A 23565-nucleotide genomic window follows, 5' to 3' on the forward strand; every position below is an offset into this window, starting at 1 on the left:
AAGGCAACCTTCAGCTTGTTTTATTTTGCTTTTGACATATATGCAGAACACCGAGGAAGAGCTGATCTTCCAGTGAGTTAGGAAAGCTCTATCTGTCAACCCTTGGCTTGAAGAGTCCTGCTTTTAAAAAGCTATTGTTATTGGGGACACCTGACTGGCTCAGTTGGAGGAACGTGTGACTCCTGATTTCCAGGTCATGAGTTTGAGCTTCTTTTACTAAGAAAAATAAACCTAAAAAAAGAAAAAAAAGAAACTATCGATATTGGACAAATGTTATTCACAGTTGCCAAATATTGGAATTTCCGATGACTACTAACTCCGTGTGTTAATATTTACAAAGCTCCCATGGTTTACCAGGTGTGCTCCTGCATATTTCCACCTTTGTTTCTTGCAACCACATTATAAACCAGGCAGGCCAGGCATTATGAATCCTATTTGTGGAAACATGGAGATGTCAAATGACTTTTCCAAAGTCTGACAGCGTGTCACCTTGATGAGACCACAGGAAATTTTATACAATTATGGACTGTTGAGATGGGAAGAGCCTAGGAATCACTGTGTCACTAATGCCATTAAAAGAGAAGGGAACTGGAGCCAAGGGTTTAGTCACTTCCTCAAGTCCCACAGCAGGCTTCTAGAACGGGGGCCAGAACCAAGTTTCCTGGCCCTCAGAGGAATCCTCTTGGCCTACATCACAGCATAGATGCCATCACCAGAACAAATAAGAGGGATGAGGAACACCTGATGACCAGTGTGTTGGGACATGAAACAAGCTGGAAGAGACAAAAGTGTATCCATGTTTATTTTCCTGTTATGTCTTATGCCACCATCTATGTTTAGTCCCAAGAAATTCTCTTAGTCTCTTGATCACTATATTTGCTCCAATTTTTAATTTAACTTAGAGCCACATCATTCATACCTTTTCTTTCATTTCAGAGATTTTTGGCGCTGGCCTCATGTGGCTATTGACTCCTTAAATCATACTTTTAGCACCTATACTTAGAAAGAAAGCTTTCAAGTACAATCAGATCTCAGAATTTCTGCCTAGGATTTCCTGATGGTCATAAAAAATAAACAACGCATCCTGGATCTTAAAAGGAAGAAGGAAAAACAAAAAGAGAGATCTGTTTCAAAGACGAACAATGACCCTTTTGTTTCAAAACCATTGAAGAGCTAATTATAAAAATTCCCAGACCACATCACGTCTGCCGTTCCCCCTGCACGAGATCATCATTCAGGTTTCCACATGACTTTAAGAAATCCCCCTGTCATGCAGCAGAACAATTGTAACACGAGACACCGATGAGGAACACGAAATGGGGGAGAGCACCAGAGTGGCCTCCCCGGGCGGTCATTCCCCGCTGGGACCGTCCAGTCGGCTCTGTAACCGTTCAGGGTTTCAGCAGCTTCACTTTCGCTAATACCTGTTTCTGGAATAAAATCTGCCAATGCCCCGCAGAGCTATAGTGAAATCCGGGGACTGCCCCATGACTAGCACCTGCTCAGGGGTGCCCTGAGTCTAATAATGAGCATTTCAGGGGGTTGGGGCCGCCCCCTGCAGTCAATCTTATGGCTACCGAGAGGGCCAGAAAGCCAAGTGTTTCTACCGCCATTCTGTTGTTCATCTCACTTTGGGCAAATTTGACCAGATAGCAGAATGAAAAGGCTGAAATAAATATATCCTCTTACTACAGTTGAATGACATTCTCTCATGCATATGATACTTTATGGCCTGTGGGAGGCGGGCCCGCCCACTGCTGCCCACCCAGTGCTCCGTTTCCAAATGGCGGCCACCGCCATCCCTTGTCCTCTCCCGTGGTCTCTGATGTGAGGGGATCCTCGTACGGTGAGAGCGATACTGCGCTTAGGGTGATGCAAATACCTTTGCAAGCTTAAAGGAATAATCTTTATGAGGGAAGTATAATGTTCTTTGTAGAGTATTTAGATTCCTTGGTTTTATTGAAAGGGCTGGATACTTCCTACTCTCAAAGAGTATCTGTGATTATTTTGGCAGATGCAGCACATTTTTCCCGTGACCTGTGTTTTTGGACTCGCAATCTTTCAGAATGTTCAGTGGAAATAAGCATTTTGGTGGTGGTTTTGTTTTTGTTTTTGTTTGTGCCTGTAGAACATCTTTTCGTCTGCTCTTCCATTTTAATTATTCTGAAAGCTAACTAGTGTGGGACTCTTTTTTTTAGGTCTAAGACATTATATCTTCATCTCAGATGCTCTAAACTGTGTTTTGATTTTCCTTTGATTACAATCTCTCTCCCCTTTTTTTTAATCTGCTAGCATAAGCTCATATTCAATGAGAAAATTTGTTCTCCTCAAAGTCATGAGTCAGCATGGATTTCCTTCAAGCACAGTTCAAATCATCTAAGAAATTTGCAGACTTCAAAAAGAAAAAAAAAACTCTGAAACAGTAGTCGAGGCCTTAAATGAAGATAGTTTTCTGCTCTATTTCAGCTGCTCAGAGACTGGGCTATTGACAATAGAGTACTGAAAACCAAATGGACCAGATTCTTGCTTTAATTCTTGACAATTATCGTAGGATCTCACTCATATGTGGAATTTAAGAAACAAAACAGAGGATCATAGGAGAAGGGAAGGAAACATAAAACAAGACAAAATCAGAGAAGAAGACAAACCATAAGAGACTCGTAATCATGCGGAATAAGCCGAGGGTTGCCGGAGGGCAGGGGATGTGGGTGGGGGACAGGGTAACTGGGTGATGGACATTAAGGAGGGCACGCGATGTAATGAGCACGGGGTGTTATATAAGACTGATGAATCACTGACCCCTACCTCTGGAACTAATAATACAATATATGTTAATTGAATTTAAGTAAAATTTTTTAAAAATAAAAAAAAAATTATTGATGGGTTCTAAGTAAATTAAATCAATCTTATAGCTACTGAGAGGGCCAGAAAGCCAAGTGTTTCTACCGCCATTCTTTTGTTCATCTCACTTTGGGCAAATTTGACCAGATAGCAGAATGAAAAGGCTGAAATAAATATATATCCTCTTTCTATAGTTGAATGACATTCTCTCTATGCATAAAGTATAACTTGAAAACTGTTGTCAATTCCAAACTTCCTAGGTTCAAAGCCACATAAGTGAGCGTCACTTATAGAGTTTTGATGACCACAGAGAATTATTGAGGCTTCTAGGCTTACTGACCACTTACTTTGGGGTTTAGGGGAGGCCTCTAATATTATCTATGATGTTTGGAGAGAGAGAGCAGTACCTCTGTGTGACTACGGCGTAAGCTAGAAGGTGGCTGAGGATGGCGCTTGAGTTTAATCGTGATATTAAACTAATCTTTCCAAAGAAGGTCCCAGAAAGCAGGAAAATAACAGGTCCATCTGGTGCCCTTACCGAGGGAGATTACCAGGAGTGAAGGATGTCTGCATTGTGCAATAAAACGACAGAAAGAACAAAAGTTTGACCCTCTGTACCTTAGTGGGGGATGACTAAGTGCCCTGTGCTTTCCAGGCTTTCAGCTTCAGCTTCCCTTCTAAAAAAAAAAAAAAATCCTCTACACAGCAGTCACCTCCTCTGAAGAACCCTTCTCCATGTATGTCCCTCCTACCCCCACCCCACTCCCATGTGAAAAGTCCTTTCTCCTTCTTCACGCTCTCAGCATCTCTGTACGTCTCCCGTTACATTATGATTCTATGGTAAGTCACTTAAGCCCCCCCTTAAACCCCTGGAGGTCCGCAGTGTCTGTGATTTATCTTCTAATTCCCCAGATCGCCTGGCCAAGTGCCTTCAGCATGAAGTGCTCAAAAAAAAAAAAAAAAAGAAAAAAGAAAAAGAAAAAAAAAAAAAAAGCTAATGCCTCCCTCACTCCTTAAACGCCTGCTTTGCGCCATACCCTCATCTGGGCCCCAGGTAGACAGGGGTCCGTGAAACAAAAAGACAGAATGAATAAGTGACCGCACCAGATGCTGACAACAGTGCTGAGTCTTTTGTCTGCAGCATCTGTACACTCTGACATAATTCGGTCTCCGATCCTCATGGCCAAATGGGCCTTCAGCTTAACATCAATAGTGAACCGTGGCGGCCCTGGCCTATTCATTCCAGGAGCTCAGAGCTGCGGGTGAGAATGCCTTTTAAGCTAAAAGCTTTGTCTTTCCCACTGTATATGGAAAAATTGACTACGCGGTTTCATAGAGAAGGTCTAGCGAAGAAATGTTTATATTGGAACAAGCCCCATCTCTAAATCTGGGCTTGTTGCTGAATGGTATTTTGTTTCCTTGGATCAGGGAAGGGGTCTGGAAACATCTGTAACTGAAGTATTGTTTTAAAATCAGCACAATTTTTCCCCCTCAAATGACAGATAACAGAATGACTTTAAATCAAGCACGCTCAGCCTTCCCCATCTATTTCCGCTCATAAACGTGTATTATTTTATTGTCACTAGCGTGGCCGCGCACAGAGCAGATTGTAGCTTTCGAGGCATCGCCCGCTCCTTTGCAGTCATTTTCTTTTCATGTTAGTTTGTATGCTCTACCTTCACGTTTATAACTGTGCTCCAACGGAGTAGCGTTCAGGATTACAGGAGCTACCTGGGGCCAAATTTTGAACGCTACAGATAGTATCAGGTTGTAAAGTGATGCTGGAACCATCTCCAAGATTTGTACTAAAAAGAAACATGTGGATTACTTGTGCCATTTACAAATGTAAACTGGAATGAAGTGAAGTTTTACATCAGGCAGAGTTTTTTCACTAAAATTACAAAATAACATCTTCAGAGGAGGGAAGTTGGGGGCAGGAAAACCATACGATACAGTCCCAAATAACTAACACGACAAGGGTGGCCATTCTCTACCAATTTTGAATATCATTCATGTTCTAAAAAATTGAAGTGGCTTATGGAGAGTTCATGATATTATAGTTAAAATTTGGTTAGTAGAGTTTCACCATGTGTTGGAAAAGTCCTTTGTTTTTTTTCATTAGCTCCCTACGTCATAGAGCTTAATCTTCAGGATCTTCTAAAAGTTCCCTCCCCACGCTTTCTACGAGCACTTGGTGTTTAATGTATTTGCTTATTTGTGGACCATTTGAAAATGGCCCTGTCATCAGAGTCCCTGAACAGATTTCGATCTTGCCCTGAAGATTCATTCTTCTGAGCCTTTTAGGTGGGTGACACACGGCAGAGACGTACAATGTTAGTTTGATGACTTCTACTGCTCGCATCTTACAAATGCACAAATAAGAACACCTGAGGGTAGAGTCCCATTGCCCTTTGTCTCAGAAAATTTGTCTCATAAAACCTAGCGATGGCAGTGTGTGGGTTCAACCAACAATCTAAATTTCACGCCCGTCCCGAGCCCTCCGCGGGATGTAGCCTCCTTCATGCCGAAGGACAAAGGTGTTGGTTTCGTGACTCAGTCAGAATTATAGCCGTGGTATTTTATTAGCACAATTTATGAGCCATTGTCTTCCTGTTAGGGCCAGATGTGTCGAGCTGCCATACATTCTTCCTAACCAGACATCTGCTCCTGATCCGTTAAGGGGAAACACCTGCACACATGCTGCTGTACGTTACACAGAGGGGCATCCTTTCCCAAGGCCATTGTCAGATCCCCCGATGGAACAAGAGAGGTGTCAAGGACACAGCTGGATGTCATTCGACCAGCTGCTAACAAGGCCTGACTTCTCTAATGAGCTATCTACTCGATTTGCTGTCCCTTTCTAGCTGTGCTAGGGTAGAAACTGGTAGAAACTGAAACACCAGCTACAGAGGATTATATCTAAATGAATAATAGCTGCCCTCCGCCAAATCAAGTAATTACAGAGGGCTGTTGGGCAAGGTTTCCTATCTGGACCGAGCGCCACACGCAAAGCAAACCCGAAAGAGGCTTAAAAGCATCCCCTCCCATCACCCGCCCGGCCCAGCCCTGCCCCTTCACCTGCCCCGCCTGGGGAGTGGCAGGAAGACCTTTTGATGATGTTGGCCTTCACCTGTGAAACAAGAACGTGGTGCCCGTGCAATAGCTTTAATGAGACTCTTGACGAATCTGGATACCCTGAGCAGAGTTGATTTTTACTCCAGATATACCTGTGAAAGGCAGAGGAGGACGGCGTGGGCCGTCTGCAGCCCCAGAAGATGCGAGCTTCCACGGCCCCCCTGGGGTTCTCACCATGATTCTCTTCATCATCATCAAGAAGTGTGGCTTCGCGGAAGGTGCACTGAGGTCGCCTTGACACACTCTAGGCAAACGACTTCTGATAAGTCCCTTGCTTCTCTGGGTCTCAGTTTCCCCACATGTAAATGGGCTCGACAAGGTAATCAGGTAATCCTTGCAGCTCCCAGACCCTGTGATTCTGTGACACCAGCTTGCATGTAGTAGGTATTTAGGAAGCACCTACTGTGCAAGGCCCGGAGGCCACAGTGACAAATCAGACAAATCCAGTTTCTGTTCTTGGGCAGCTAAGGGTTCTGGGGAGGAAAGACAGTGACCCGGTAGCCCCGGCTGTCATTGCTGAGCCGTGTGCCATAACCGAAGAGTTCCAGCTCCCTGCGGGGCCACCCCCCATCGTGACACAGGCACGTGTGAAGGGAAGGGAGGAAACTACGAGCCATTGAACCCCTCGCCTGCCCTTCTGTTGCACTGTAAATGCACAATATTAGTTAATCCTCGCAGCTACTCTAGGGGGTAATATTATCCATTTTTCAGAAAGGGAAACTGAGACCTCGTGTTAAATAGCCTGGGTGGTCGAACTGGAAGCCAGATCATCTCGTGCTTTCCGCTACTCCAGGGTGTCTCCGAAGGACGTGACTGTAGGGAGTTATGGCTGGTGCGAGGCACGGAGGGCAGTGTATCACATCGGTGCCCGTGGGAGATAAATCAGCGAGGTCTGGAAGCTGGGGGGATCCCAAATGCAAGCGTATTTGGAGGAGAAATTGATGCACCCGCTCAACAAATACTAACCGAACGGCTGCCAGCCAGATCTAGAGTCAACTGGTGGAAACTTGATCATCCATACACATGTGTGCATTTCTTAAAATGCATCTATGCCAGAGAGTAGATGTGCATCACATTCTGACAAGTGGGGGTGCGAAATCTAGAGAAAGGTTACCGGGAGGTACGTATCTGCATGTAGGGAGAGAAGGAGAATTTGGAGACCGTTGGAAGAATAAGAAAGAAAAGAGAACACGTTGGAGGGACTTCCTTCCCCCTCCCTATGAACTGCTCTTAATGTCCTCGTTTAACAGTTGCTTCTCTGCAGTCATGGATTGCAAACCTATCAACATGGATTATTGAAAGGGATCCTACCTTTGAATACAAACTCTCACTTGGATTTCCTGGAAAATGTGCTCCAGCAACTGAAGGGGCGGCAAATGTCACTCTTTCCAGATTCTTATAAATTAGGACGCAAGGGGTCCAAACGCGACAAGTGCAGTCTATCCGGAGAGAGAACAGTTTCAGTCCCCAGATGGATAGAATTCAATTTGTTAGCTCATTTCAGGCTGTTACTAGCTATTCCAAAAATATATCTTGTAAGAGGGCGTTTGTATCCGTGCTTCTTCCTGCCTCTGGCCCCTGGTGGGACTACTTAAAAATCTGTTGTCACTGCCACGTTAATGTTTAGAATAAATATAGCTGAAAAAGACCTTTCCCCTTCAACAAAGAATAGTTCCCTCCTAAGAGCTGATTAAATTTTTATGAAATGTAAAGTTGAGCTCAGGATGTTGGAGGAGTTAATGGGTGTTACCATCGTTTGCCTGTTCTCAGAGGCGGTGGCTGAGGAAGGTGAGGAAGGCTGAGGAAGGCGAGGAAGGCTGAGGAAGGATGAGGGAGGTGAGGAAGGCTGAGGGAGGTGAGGAAGGCTGAGGAAGGTGAGGAAGGTGAGGAAGCAGAAGGCTGAGGGAGGCGAGGAAGGCGTGGAAGGCTGAGGAAGACTGAAGAAGACTGAGGGAGGCTGAAGAAGGTGAGGAAGGTGAAGGCTGAGGAAGGCATGGAAGGCTGAGGAAGGCGAGGAAGGTGGAGGAAGGCTGAGGAAGGTGAAGGCTGAGGAAGGCGAGGAAGGTGGAGGAAGGCTGAGGAAGGTGAAGGCTGAGGAAGGTGAGGAAGGCTGAGGAAGGTGAGGAAGGTGAGGAAGCAGAAGGCTGAGGGAGGTGAGGAAGGCGTGGAAGGCTGAGGAAGACTGAAGAAGACTGAGGGAGGCTGAGGAAGGCTGAGGAAGGTGAGGAAGGTGAAGGCTGAGGAAGTCGAGGAAGGTGGAGGAAGGCTGAGGAAGGTGAAGGCTGAGGAAGGTGAGGAAGGCTGAGGAAGGCGAGGAAGGTGGAGGAAGGCTGAGGAAGGTGAAGGCTGAGGAAGGTGAGGAAGGCTGAGGAAGGCAAAGGCTAAGGAAGGCGAAGGCTGAGAAAGGCGAGGAAGGTTGAGGAAGGTGAGGAAGGCGAGGAAGACTGAGGAAGGTGAGGAAGGCTGAGGAAGGCGAAGGCTGAGAAAGCTGAGGAAGGCTGAGGAAGGCGAGGAAGGTTGAGGAAGGTGAGGAAGGCGAGGAAGACTGAGGAAGGTGAGGAAGGCTGAGGAAGTCTGAGGGAGGCGAGGAAGGCTGAGGAAGGCGAAGGCTGAGGAAGCTGAGGAAGGCTGAGGGAGGCGAGGAAGGCAAGGAAGGCTGAGGAAGGCTGAGGGAGGTGAGGAAGGCTGAGGAAGGCGAAGGCTGAGGAAGGCTGAGGGAGGTGAGGAAGGCTGAGGAAGGCAAGGAAGGCTGAGGAAGGCTGAGGAACAGGGCCACCTAGGAAGGAGGCACACTGCTCCCCACCAACAGAGACGGCAAGGAGGGGGCCGCGAGGCAGGTGTGATTAAAAGGCAACTGGATATCAATAATCCTAATGTTCTGGCCTGATTTTACCCCAATTCACACAGCCACAGGAATTTCTGCTCTCACATTTAATACTTTTCTAACAAAAGCTGAGTTTCCTCCTGTTTCAGGGTCTTAAAACCATGCTAATTGGTCAATTAACATTTCCTTAATGAGCCTTCAAAGACTCGGTAAAAACAACTCGGTGTTTTGGAGGGAGGCCTTGGCCTGGGACCCGCTGTCGCTGTTGTTTCCCGCCCCTGCTGGACCATCAACTGGCCCCGCGAGAGCTGGCAGGTCGGGGGGGTGGGGGGGTCTCCTGCTGCTGCCCAGGCTGGGGACACTCTGCCCCTGCGCCCCCGCCCCCCAGATCCTAGCTTGGCCCTGCCCGCCTCGCTCTGCCCCAGGGGCCCAGCCTTGCAGACTGGGGAGCCCATGCTCCCTTGCCAGACCCCAAAACAGGAGAAGGAGGGGTGGGGGCAGTTCTGCTCCGTCCCTCTCTGCCTTAGGCCTCGCCTCCTGGGCTGAAGTCTCAAGACATGGGCTTTCATGGTGCCTCATCCACAGCTCCAGCCTGACCTGGGTTAGTGGAACAATCTTTTTTTCTTTGTTTTTTACTCCCCACGCCCTAGAGGTGCTAGAATTTTGTTCCCATTGCTTCTGTTCCCATTCCTTGTGCCTTAACTTCCCCATGCTTCCTTGGAACCCCTGAGGTGGATTCTGTTTCCTGCTGGGCCCCTGACTGACTGACTGACTGACTGACTGACTACATCAGCGGACAGGCTCTCTTTGGAGATTCATGGCTCTTTCTCTCCCCTTTCTGCTGGGGACAACACTTTCCAAAAGCATCTGCTGCAATGAGCTGTTTCAATTCACAAACTATTGGACTTTCATGTAGGGGAATAATGAAGAGGAGACTATATCAAAAAAAATTTAGCAGACTCTAAGAACATCGTCCTAAATTTCACGATTCAGCTTCCTTTGGTTTGAGTCATTGCTCCATCTTTCCCTATTCCCCTTTCCAATGCCAAGCCAGCTGGAGAGGCCAACGCTTGGCCCCAGCCAGTGGGTCACTCCACCATGTTCTGCCCATCTAACACCCCAGGTGGGTGGGACTGCCACTTACTAGCTGTGGTGGCCCCTGAGGAGACTAGGGTCCTCTGAATTTGGATCCCAGCTCCCCTTTTAGAACAGAAAAGCAGCCTGCAAGTTCTCCTACTTGAATTTTAAACTTTAGTTTCTTGGGCATTGGGAAATGAGAGTATTTTGCACTATCCCGAGACTCCTTTACCTCTGCCTTAAATGAGAACGTCCCAACTAGAATAAATAAGCCCTCGAAAAGTACTACAGGCTGCCCAGGTAGCATAGGACATGTAGCTTTGCTGCTGGAATAATTTAGTTAGTGGAAACCAAATTAAGAAGTCTTTTAAACATTTTAGAAAAACCTAAAAGCCGATGCCTGCTTCAACTAAGACAGACGTATAGACACGTGAAAGGCTTTCCCAGGGGATGATGTAGCTGCCAGCTGTAAGATGAAAAACAAAGGAAGAACAAATTAGGAAAGGAATGTTCTTATGCTTATTTTTTAAACTTTGTATAATGATCATGGTACATAGTGAATAACAAGGAAGTTAGGGAAATTATACACAAGCATCTGAATCTATTGTCAAGGCCAGATTAGTCACTTCCCAGAGATGATGTTTTAGAGACCTCACCAGGCCTAGACATGGAAAGCCAATATCCAGCCAGGCTAAGCGGGATCTTTTGTTCTTCCTTTCATTTTTTTTTCTTCCTTTTATTTTTTCATGAGCATTTATGTGCCCTCCATAGAGCGTAAGCAGTAAAATATTGCATAAATCTATATCTATGTATATCTCCTTCCTCAATCCCATTCCCGTCTTTCCCCCTTAAATGACCGATTTCTTAGATTCCCGTTCATATCTCATACTCTCCTTTGTATGTGTGTGTCCCTACACAACGTAGAGTATAATGTTATTTTTCATGTTTCTAAATGCAGTATAAATGTAGTGTTTCTGTTCTGCAGCTGGCTTTTCTTGTTCCTCAATATTTTATTTAAAAGATTCATTCATGATTAAAGATCTTCATTTGTGAGATTTGCCAAAATGCTCTCTACAGTTCCCACACTATCTGCCCTCATTTGGTTCATTCTTTACAGATTCAAATCTACTTTTTTCAACTAACACACTTTCAAAAGCTGCTTGCTATTTGCTAATGACTCTGATAGGTGATGAGGATCCAAAGATGAACAAGACACGATTCCTGTTCTCCAAGAGCTCACGGTCATTTCAGAGAGGCAGGAGTGCAAATTAAAAACTCTAATAGCTCCATGTGCACTAATGAGATATGTGCCGAGTGCCAGGGGGACACAGAGGAAAAGCGACTGAGTCTGGGACTAAGAAAAGGATTCGTAAGTGATGGAGGGGAGAAAGCCTGCCTAAGCCTCTTATGCAAATTCAAGGTGGTCAAAAGAATGGTAAATTTGGGAGAGGAAGGAAATACGTAGTTTAAGTAGAGCAGAGGGAGCAGAGTTTAAATTGACCCCAAGGGACAGGTTGGGGTTGGATTATGAAAAAGGAGCCTTGTACATCACGCTCAAGAATTTTATTACTCATGTAGGCAATGAACGAAGAGCCACCGGGAGTTTTGAAGCAGAAAAGTAGTATTATAAGGCTTCTTAAAAATTAATTCTGGTAATAAAGAATCAGCTGGAAGGGAGAAAGTCTGATGACCAAGAGAGTAGGGTGTAGATCATTAAAATAATCCAGGAGAGAAAGGCCAAGATCCTGAACTAAATAGTGGTACTGGGAACAAGAGGGAAGAGTCGTCTTGGTAAATATCCCAGAGGCAGAGTATAAACTCTCTGAAGGACAGCGCACAAAGGGTGGCAGGACGTGGGAACGGTCTAAGTAAGCCAGGTGGAGGCAATGAGAGGCACATCGTGTAGAGAGAATTTTAAAACAAAAATAAAACTTGCCGAACCACAGTCTGCTTTTTATTATCCTCAAGTGCCAGCATTTCTAAACAATGTCAATGAGAAAATTCTCCTCCCTTAAAAAATCTTTTGTTGTCTAAGTTCTACGCAGTTGCTGTGGTTACTGTTGAGTTTAAATAATATAACAAATATGTAAGCTGCAAATTAGCACATTCCAATTACTTAACCTTTAGTAAACACTGCATTCTACACAGAAATTAACTCGGAGAACTCCCATCCTCCAGTCCGCCTAGTGCAGATGGAGATATTAGTTTAGAAAGTAAGTTTATAGCCGTTGAGAATTGTGTAAGGCCCTTTCTGACTTGAGACTCTAAGCTCTGTGGCACTCCATCTGTCTCCATTTAAGCCATGGAGTGGGGATAAACAATGATAGCACAGCGGTTGTGAAAAAGAAGAGACAGACCTTGGGTACTTAAATGTTATTCTGCGTGCAAACCATTTTCTGATCTTTGAAGAGTGCATTCTTTTGGAAGCATTTCCAAAAATCACATTACTGCCAGATGTATTGATAAAATTTAAAAGTATCACTCCAGTACTTTTTCCTTTCATGTTCCATCATCTTCCTCTGAGATATAAGAAGGAAAATAGATTAGGGAGAGACAGTAATAAGGTTACTGTGGGACACATTCAACTCCATGTGCCTACAGACCTGGAGATGGGCTCGTCTAACAGGCACTTGGAAACAAGAGTGTGGCGTAAGAGAGCGAGACGAGGGATAGGCAGAAGGGCTCGGGGGCATCAGAATACAGAAGGGGGTGAAACTGTGGGAGAGGTTGACATCACAAAGTGTGTAGATAGAAAATAGAGGTAAGGAGTGATCCTGGAGAACATCAACAGTGTGGAGGCAGTAGGGCAAGAAGAACAGCGTGTCCTTCCACCCTCTCTCCCACCCCTTGAACTACTGAGAAGGATAAGCAGGAGAAAAACTGGAAGAGTCATCCTGGAAACCAAGAGAAAGGAGAATTTCAAGGAGAGAACTTCAACCATGTTCAGTACTAGAACGAGAACAAGTAAGACTGGAAACGCAAAGACACAGAGACATCACCCGACAGCTCTATCAGCTCTGCCCTGGGTCCTCTGACAGCTCTTCGGTGGCACAAGGGAGACAGAAGCCAGGCGACGGGTGGAGGCATGGGTTGGCATGAAGAAAGCAGAGCCGGTGTGATTGAATTCTCTCAGTCGTGAAGTTTGGCTGAGCAAAAGAGGAGGAGAATGAAAGGGAAGGTGTTCTTGGACTCTGAGCCCCAGGGAAGAAGTCACTGCCCATCCAACACAGGACCCAGGACCTAAATGCACTCTGCCTCTCCTCACTCCTGTGGGTGCATTTGACGGACGGTGTGTGAGAGAAGGAGGCCAGGTGGGTCTGGGGCACAGGGTCAGGGGCACGGGTCCCAGAGCACAGAGAGAGGGCTAATCTCTTCTAATAGGAGGAGTGCTCTCTCTTCTGAGATGAGCAGAGGAAATTAGAATGAGGCAAGAACAAGATGAATTTTGAGGAGAAGAAAAAGAGATTTTCCAGCCAATGACTTCTGTTTTCTCATCGAAAGAGGAGGCAAGATTGTCTACTGAGAATAAATGGGTACAGTAGAGGCTTGGGAGGTATTTATCCTTTCCTACTAATTCACAATAGTATTTCTTCCATGATGCATAAAACCCATGAGGAAGAGCAGAAGAGAAACAGGACTGCGAGTCCCTTTGTGCTTTGCATCTTGAGTGATCCAGGGGAAGGGGAGCACTGAAGGATTAGGAGTACTTCATGACAGAAGGGCCGCATTTATTAGCAAAAGAAACTGATGGAGCACCTCAGCCCGTCACCCTGCCTGCCCTGGGCGCTCTGAAGGGAAGCCACTGTAAGTTCATAGACCATTAAGCACCATGGTCTCCTGGTGAAAAGAAAAGACAATTTAGTCAGACATTTGCAAGACTGTGGGCCATTAAGTGGTGATGACCAAATTGGAATGTCTATAAAAAGCACTTAACTCAGTGCCTGGTGTCAGCCAATAAATATTAGCTGTTATTATTCATAAAAACCCAGTTGAAGATGACAGAAATGTCTGTCATGTCACAACGTCGATTTCCTGCCAAGTGGTTAAGGAGTCACGTAAAAATCCCCCAAATGCCTGTAACTGAAGTCATTTCTCTCTACTTGTTCTTATAGCCCTCGTACACCACAGCTCTTCCTTTCTTGGAAATGTGTCCATGGCATTTGCACCAGTAAATTAAACTGAGCCAGTTTTGAGATATTAAAAAAAAAAAAAAAAACAAAAAAAAAACCTGGCAAAGGTTATGTTGTGTAACCGTAGCTTGGAAGGCGGGGAGCGAAAAGAACAAGCCAGTTACATGCGATGAAGTGACGAGGACCCAGAGCAGAAAGCCAGATGTTAGCAGACTGTTTTTTTCAAGAAAATCAAAGGGAAAAAGGCACCACTAACGCCCCATTACGTTACATAAGTGCAATCGCTGCTACAAATGAGCAACTCACAAAGTTATTTAAGGCAACTTCTCAAGGAGACAATTAAAGAAATTTTCATCAGTATTAATGAACATAATCATCCCCAAAGCCAACACTTCAAAAAGAAAATCATTCTGGCTTTAGGGCTCTAAACTTTCTTGTTTGATCCTTTTAGTCATACAGCTAAAGAGAGCCAAGGGTGATGAGTACTTCCTCACAGCCTGAGTCTTGGTGTCTAGGGTCCGAATGACATTTGAGCCAGGACACGGCTTGGGAATAGTTATTTGAGATCTTAAGGGGAGCACTGGTTTCCCTGCCCACTAGAATACTCAAAAAGCCCATAAAAGGTGCTGAGGCGTAGCCACACCAGTGTGACGGCAATGCCACGATGAACACCTCTCCACTTTACAGAATTAAGGGACCTGGCTTAACTCTGGTCAAGATGGCTCTGGGCTTCTCAGGATGCCTCAGAACCCAACTCCTTGTCTCTGTTTCACTGGCGACCACCCTGAGAGCTGGAGCGCTTGGCAGGCTGGCCAGGTAGGCACACAGGTAGCTCCAAGCGCCGACAAGGAGAAACTAGTACCACCACCCTACCCTGACTTTATTAGGCCAGCAAGAAGAAGAAATGCCTTTGGACTGGATAAACCTCAGAAGAATGTTGAAACCACTTTCCTAATCAAGCTATGGTGAAATCACTGTCAAAAATCTAAAAATTAACTTCACCTATTGAAATGTGGGGAATTTCAATTACGCAAACTAGAACTTTAAAGAGACCCAAGGGAGGAGACATGGATAATTCTGTCCACATTCGTAAAATCAATCAAAGAGTCAACTTCTTGCTAACTGTAACGCGTTGCCTAACGCCTTTAACTTATCTTGGCACTTGGAGATGGTTTTATATGTGAATCAACAGGGCATGGCAAGCCCTCCGTGAAGATATATAGAGCCAAAAATTATCAATAGCTTAATTCAGGACTGCTTTCCGTCCCAGATACTTTATCTTTTATTTTTATGGACACCGAAAAAAGGGCCTGTGAGATGCCTGCCTGCCCATGTAATCAATTCATATGTTCTCAGAAGTCACTCTTCCCTAGCCAAGGCTAAATTGATCTTTCCGAATACATTCAATTGAATTATTGGTCCCTATTAAAAGGCCTCTGAGTACTGACTCTTAAGTCTGCCCAAGTTTTAAGCAGACGGAAGTCAGCATTGTGCAAGGACCAGAGACTCCGAGGAAGGGCACAAGCTGTAGCTCCTAAGTGAGCACAATATTCAATCTTAACGTGACTTTTATTATTCACTAAAAAAAAAAAAAAAAAAAAAAAGAATTCACTGAAACTAGAGCTAAAATCCTTGTTGCCTGGAAACAAGAAGAAAAGTGGACTCATTATATACATACTAAAGCCTAAGCAGAAAGAGGATTGGATGTGGGCTGTTAAATTTAAAGAATATTAATTTGGAAGGGAGCAATGACTCTGGACACAAGTGAATGAATTCAGAGAATTTTGGTTTGGGGTGAGTTTTTCTTTTTGTTTGTTTGTTTGTTTGTTTTTAAATGCCTTCCACATCAAGACTCAGTAAATTAAAGCAAAAACTGGTGGATCAAAATTCTAGAAGTCTAATTCCGAAAGCAAGATGTGCCTCTCATGAATAAATAAATAAAATCTTTAAAACAAACAAAAAAAAGTCAGTAGCAGCCTAAACACTAAGTCACAATGCCCATGTCATTCACCGCACTGCATCTCATCACACAGGCATTTTTTTCATCTCACATCATCACAAAAGAAGACACGTGAATATAGTACAATAAAATATTTTGAGGGGATCCCTGGGTGGCTCGGCAGTTTGGCGCCTGCTTTTGGCCCGGGGCACGGTCCTGGAGACCCAGGAAATTTCGAGAGAGATCACATTCACATAACTTTTATTATAATATGTTGTTATCATTGTTCTAATTGATTATTAGTTTTTGTGGTTAATCTCTTACTGTGCTTAATTTATAAATTAAATTTATCATGGGTATGTATGTATAGGAAAAAGCATAGTGTGCATAGGCTTCAGTACTATCTTCAATTTCAGGCATCCACTGGGGGTCCTGGAAGGTATCACCACAGATAAGGGGGGACCACTGTATGACAGGTCAAATATTTTTTTTTTCTTTCAAAGATTTTATTTTTATTCATGAAAGACACACACAGAGAAAGGCAGAGACACAGGCAGAGGGAGAAGCAGGCTCCATGCAGGGAGCCCGATGGGGCACTTGATCCCGGGACCCCAGGATCACTCCCTGAGAGGAAGGGAGATGCTCAACCGCTGAGTCACCCAGGTGCCCTATAGGTCAAATCATATTAGAATAGGCACAGGTCTGTAGAATCTGCTTTTTGCAATGGACTTTTATTATAATTAATTTGTAGTCATTTGTTGGAGCTGGAGATTAGGGTCTGATTCTCTCAGAGAGATCTCAAGATAGGTCTTACAAGCCTCATGTGACAACTTCAGACTCCCTAAGTTTGATCAATTTTTGCCGTGGTTTGTTTTAATGAGTGGTTGGGGACCTCAGATTCCTAGAGAATGCTATTCGAGCATTTAAATTGTTTAGTCAATCAGGCATTTCAACAGAAATTCTGAAAGAAAGGTTCCAGAGATTCAATATCTATGCAGAAATCGTGACTTCGGGTCAATTAATTAGCTCCTCTGTGACAGTATTTGGAGAGCCCAGTGAGACTTTTGTGAACATTTTTAACCTAAAATGGTATTACTTAGCTTGCGTTTACTATGCCCAAGGGATGCAGACTGGACTGTACCTCAAAAAAAGCATGATTTCAGAATCTTAAGAAAATTCAAAATATGTTCTGTATGATGACAATATTGTTAGTTAAAGTCACTATTCTCAAGGGACTTTTTCATATGAGGGAAAAAACTATCAAAAACTGTATAAATGTTACCTTCTTTGTTAAGAAACAATCTCACTAGGTGGGTGGCTCAGCAGTTTAGCGCCGCCTTTGGCCAGGGCATGATCCTGGGGTGCAGGTTCCCTGCATGGAGCCTGCTTCTCCGTCTGCTGTGTCTCTGCCTCTCTCTCTCTCTCTCTCTCTCTGTGTGTGTGTCTCTTGTGAATAAATAAAATTTTTAAAAAGAAAGAAAGGAAAGAGAAGAAAGAAAGAAAGAAAGAAAGAAAGAAAGAAAGAAAGAAAGAAAAGAAAAGAAAAGAAAAGAAAAGAAAAGAAAAGAAAAGAAAAGAAAAGAAAGAAAAAGGAAGGAAGGAAGGAAGGAAGGAAGGAAGGAAGGAAGGAAGGAAGGAAGGAAATCTCACTTTGCTATAATATTATCTTATGAAATAATTAATATTGTGATAATATGATGGACCTCTAGAATTCATGCCTTCTGCAATGATATCAACATATACTGTCACTACTGTTCCTCTAAATATAAGTGGCATGTGGGTATACCATAGCAATTTCCTCCTAAAGTTCCATCTAATTCTAATTTCTATAAATGTAAAATTAGTCAAGTACACCCATATTGATGTTTACTCAATAAAGACATCATACTAATGATAACAAAGTAAGTAAATAAGTAAATGGCAATCTCCACTTTTATTCTTTGAAGGCAGAAGTAAATGTTATTAATCCAATCAGTGTTTAAGCAAGAGGCAAGCTGTAATAATATAGTAGCTAATAATGGAGAGCTGTAAAAAGTCTACAAATGGTTTAAGGAAAATAGATAATTGGGCTGTAATAGATTTTTAAAGAGTAGATATTCCCATTCAATGGTTTTCATATATTAATAGCTATTTATTTTAAGCATGCATAAATTTTTTAATAATTTTTTTCTGGAGTTTAAAGGAATGATTTTACATCTTTATTCATTTCAGCCAGCTTTGGACTGTTTGTAGCAGGAAAATTTTGGAAATAACCTAAATGTCCAACAAAAGGGGTTGAATTAATACATATTAGTGGTACACCAAATGGTTAAGAGCTCACACCCAGAAGTCAAAGGATCTAAATCCTAGGTCCACCATTTCTCATCTGTGTTAATGGTTTGCATACCAAATCCTGTAAGCTACAAAGACTGATCTATAAATTGTAGGTGACAGCTCTTCCCTTATAGGGCTACTGTGGGGTAAAATGAGAGAAGGATACAACAAGACCAACGCAGTTACTTAAACGGGGTCAATATTTATGTTCAATTAACTAAAGTTTCAATTAAATCAATTTCTTTCTTTCTTTTTTCTTTCTTTCTTTCTTTCTTTCTTTCTTTCTTTCTTTCTTTCTTTCTTTTTTCTTTCTTTCTTCTTTCTTTCTTTCTTTCTTTCTTTCTTTCTTTCTTTCTTTCTTTCTTTCTTTCTTTCTTTCTTTCTTTCTTTCTTCCTGTCTCTTTTTTTATGAGAAACAGCATGCTATAATAGAGAAAGAAAAGATCTAGATGAATCTGAACTCTTTATAAAGTTGTGTGACACTAGATACACTTTTTTTTTTATCTCCTCTGACCCTTGGTTTGTTCATTTCCAAAATACAGATACTGATACCTAATGCACAGAGTTATTACCAAGAGCAAATCCCATAATGTGAATGAAGCACTCATCATGCTGCTTGGTACATAGGCCCTCAATAATAATAGCTATGTTATAATTCTCTTCATTATTACCATCATTATCCTTGTTATTATTATTAATTTTTGAAGCCTGGCCACCATCCCAGGCAGTTTAAGTCTTCTGAATGCTCTCTGTTCAGCCACTCACATGTTTATACAGTTGTATGCTATAGGTCAGGTCTTCTCATACGGGTAAAAGTGGTCAGTGTGGCATCTAAAAATTGATTGTGAGACTTCTCTCGCTGACAGAGACACATATAAACATAAACACCATCTTCTTTTAATAAATTCTAGAGAATATTTCAAAAGAAGTCAGGCAGACCTTTATTTTCTCTGTGGAAGACCACTCAGCTTTCAAATTCTCTAAATAATACAAGTCTTGGAATCACCAAGTCAAGAGATTACTAACCAGGAACAAAACTAAAAATGAGTCTGCTTTCATTCTTAAAATTATCTACCTTTCAATATTATAACGAAGGTCAATTTTGCCAGTTCCTATAGAATTTCAAGAAGAGACTTAGTAAAAATTAACAGAACTTTCTGGCGCCGTGATAGACATTTCCACATGAAAGGAACAGCATTATATGGCTCTTCCTTGAAGATACTCAAACTTCTCTTGAACCACTTAAGAATTTACCATTCCAAGAAATCCTCTAAGTCTCTACAACATAAATGGTCCAAGGTAGCCAGTACGTGTAGTGGTGGCAACAGGAACTCCCCAGGCCCAGGGTTTCCATTAGCCTATATGGTGCCTTTACACAAACTTAAAAATGGTGCCCCCTCTCTGGATAGATGAATTAGAGAATATAATCTTTCAGGTGTACAAAGCCTAGCAGGAAAGAAGTTGGCTGGGTTTCTGCCTCACCTAACCCTCTCGAAGGGGGCCAAGTGACTGCTCCACATGACCCTTCCCCTGCCTCCCTTTTTCTCCCCATCTCCCACAGTTTAAGAGACCGGAGCCAAGTCAATTTCACACAAGGTCAGAGCCTTCGCCTGGGGAGTGGATAAGTGGATAATAACAGGCTCTCTGGGTGAAGTCACTTCCTGAACTTGGCATAGCATAAAGATTTCATTTAGCACAGTCCACCCTAGGCAGTGGCTGCCTGGACTGTGTTGAGAAAGATTGCAGACCAAATCCAGCCCTAGTAGGGTGCAGTGGGTATATTAGCAGCATAAACCATTGGTTTCCAACAGCACATATGCTTCAGATTTCCTATCCTGGTCCAAACCGTTTAAATCACAAGCATTCTCTGAGCAATTAACATGTACAAGGCACTGTGAGAGATGCTTTAGAGCAATCCTTCCAAACCTGATCACACATTGGAATCTTCAGGGGACTTTTAAAAAGAAAAATAAAAAACAAAAATAGATCCTTGCAACCTTTCCATAAATCTAAAGCTATTCTAAAATACAGAATTTACCAAATGTTTTTATATTGTTATTTGGGTTTTTTTCTATGTTGTGCAATTTTTTTTTTAATGAATCTCTTGATTTAGCTAGGTCCTCAAGACATAAGGGATTAACTACTGTCATATTCAAAATGATGCATGTTATTTGCTTTGCATCTTCATTTTTTGTCTTCTTCAGAAGAAAGAGCTGCAGAAATACCTGAAAGACTTGAACTGATACCGGTTTAGACTACCATTACCGAAATTTGATACCTTGGACCAGAGGAAGGTCCTCTGGTTGATGATACGTGTAGATCTTCCTATGTTCTGTTTCCAGGCATCACTTCTAGACTCCTTGCCACCACCAGCATGCTTTTATCCTCCTAATACACCTCCAGTCTCTGCCCCACTCAGTGGGTCTCACAGAAACAGACACCAGAATGGTGGTCACAGAGGCTGAGGAGTAGGGGAAATGGGGACAGGTTGGTCAAAGAGTACAAGCTTCCAATTATGAGATTAACAAGTTCTGGACATCTAATGTACAGTCCAATGATTATAGTCAATAATACTGTATTATTTACCTGAGAGCTGCTGAGAGAGTAAACGTTAAATGTCCTCATCACAAAAAACAAATGGTAATTATGTGACATGATGGAGATGTTAGCTAAAGCTATGCTGGTAATCATTTTGCAATATATACATGCATCAAAATCAACATGTTGTACACCTTAAACTTACCCAATGCTAAATATCAATTATTATTTCAATAAAGCCGGGGGTGGTGGTGGGGGATTGATTAATTTAAATAAATACTTTTTAAAATACAATATTTATTTTATAAAAAATACAGATTTTTTTGGCCTCACTGTCAGAATTCCTGAATAAGAGACTCCCCCACATGTCCATGCATTGGCCAATTAGAAAGCTCAGAAATCGCTGTTTTGGAGGCTACTGAGATCATTAATACCAGGCCTCTCGCTATTTGTATCCATTCCTCTGATAATTGAAACCCTCTTCATGTCAAACTGCAGGATGGGTCATCAAACTTATGTCTTATAACAAGAATACGTTTTTAAATAAAATAGAGAAGTTTAAGCTATACGGCACATAGGTTAATTATTGCTTTGTGTATCTTTTTCTGATATACCTGTATATCTTTAAGTATTTACATATATATATATTACATCTGTGTACTGCATCACCATTAAAACATGTACTTTTTTTTAAGATTTTATTTTTAAGTAGTCTCTATACCCAATGTGGGCCTCAAACTGACAATCCCGAGATCAAGAGTTGCCTGCTCAACTGACTGAGGCAGCCAGGTGCCCCAAATAGGTATTTTTTATAGTTTGAAACAAAACTCAAAAACACATGAACTTAGATGGTCTGAATTAAATACTTCCTGCTGTAGTTTTAGCACTTTCCCTCTCCATTGTTCCCTAGTGGAAATTGAGAAAAAGGCTTCCTATCAACCACAAACTCTCCATGATAAATATAATCCGGTTCCCTCTCAGCCTTACTTTTTTCTCACTTAGAAAGATGGAAGTTCTTCACCTTTTCTTCATGGACAAATGTCATGATTCTCTATTAAACTTCCTCCCAGTTGAATATATTAGATTTTAGTTTTCGGGCCCAAACTGGTGGTGTTTTTATACCGTGAATAGTGTCTAGTGGTTCTTTCTTTACGGAGAAAAAAGCAAGAGGAAATGGGGTTTGTTAGCAGTCAGAGGGACTTCAGCCAGATATAATGAAAAATTTCCTGGTGGCTAAGATAATACAAAGTACAATGAGTCGATGAAATGGTGGTGGTGGTGGTGGGGGGGTGATGTGAAATCTCCTACTCTGTAAGTTTGTGGAAACAACCCAGATTCTTATCTGTCTGGAATTCCTTAGAAGTGAATCTGTCTGGTGGGCAGGGAGTGGACTTCCAGGTCTCTAACGCCATTGCTGCCTTGCATCCTTAAGACATTCTGAAGAGACATAAAATACGTATTCACAACTCCAAGCACATAAATCAGGAACAATCTCGCAAAGTTTCTCAACTGAAGCATGAGTGACATTGGCGGGGGTGGAGGGCAATTCATCATTGTGCAGGTTGACTGGTGCGTCGCAAGATGGTTTGACATCACCACAACCACTTAGTACCTCTGGGTCTGATGATTTCACGGCTAGCATGAAGGAAAATAGTGTGCTCCTCACAGAGCTATGAGGATAAATGAAATATTTGGACAGCACCCACTCAGGACCTGACAAGTATGAGAGCTCATTAACGTCTCTACTCCTCCCTTTAAAATTTTAGGATCTGAAGAGAAAGAATCTTTTAAGAGCCCAAGCATGAAAGACACATCTCTAAGTTGTTATGTTACAGCCAGTAATTTCTGAAACCATAGGTCTTTATTTCGTGATGTGGTTTGGTTTGGTTTGGTTTGGTTAGAAAACAACACTTCTTTCTCCTTTACTGTTACCGAAAATCTGTTTATCCTTCCTTACAATATTAAGACAGTGTTAAAATGTTCCCATTCCCCTGAAAAGTCAAAAAAATAAAAAAAGGGGGGGGATATAACTAAAAAAAATTAAATATACCTCACTGAACAGCAGTATAAAGAATTCATTTGAGTACATTTTGTAAGGAAATATGTACGTAGCTTAATAGCCATCTCTTCTTATGCTCCTCAGAAAATATTGACCAAAAGAAGGCTTTTCATTAAAGGAAATGTTTCTGTTGTGTCTGTTTCAGAAATGTGGTGCTGGATTCTTTCTCGCCCAGTCAGGAGAATGTATGCCCTGTGTCTGCAACGGGAACTCTGACGAGTGCTTGGATGGCTCTGGATTCTGTGTGGTAGGTCGGGGCACCTGTCACTTTGTCTTTACTTCACTGGGCTTCTTCATCTTCAGCGGGGATCAGATAGTCTTCCCGCACGTTTGAGCGCCCCAGGAAAGAGTTAGTCAAGCTCTCTTCTTGCCCTTCACCTTGTCCTTTGAAACGCGTCATAGAAACTACTGGTGATTGTAAGTGGCCGTCAAGGCATAGGTATGACCCCGTGGGCTCCTGGAGGTGACTGACCTACTGCCCTTGGCAGCTGGTTTCCTCCCACTGGCCCATGGTGGAGGGATTGGAAACAGTACACGAAGGAGGAAATCATCCACCCAAATGCCTCTGTGATACTATAGTTTGCCATATGTTTGGCTTCACGCCACATAAACCAGGAGAATAAAACAGTTGTTTCATAGCCTATTTTACAACCTAAGATAGTCAGGTCGAGAGATCAAAATTTTTAAAAACGGGGGTGGGGGTTTGAAC

The 23565-nt window shown here is 42.8% G+C and overlaps 1 protein-coding gene across 2 annotated transcripts in view; it reads left to right on the forward strand.

The window, feature by feature from the left end:
- Positions 1 to 23565, forward strand: part of LAMA4 (laminin subunit alpha 4) — a 142688-nt gene that overhangs the window by 15813 nt on the left and 103310 nt on the right. For both annotated transcript variants that reach the window (XM_072831699.1, XM_072831700.1), the window contains exon 2: positions 23002 to 23103. In XM_072831699.1, coding sequence (XP_072687800.1) covers positions 23002 to 23103 — 102 coding nt within the window. The remainder of the gene's footprint in view (positions 1 to 23001; positions 23104 to 23565) is intronic.

This window comes from Canis lupus, chromosome 7, assembly GCF_048164855.1.
Source record: "Canis lupus baileyi chromosome 7, mCanLup2.hap1, whole genome shotgun sequence".
In the NCBI taxonomy this organism is placed as follows: domain Eukaryota; kingdom Metazoa; phylum Chordata; class Mammalia; order Carnivora; family Canidae; genus Canis; species Canis lupus.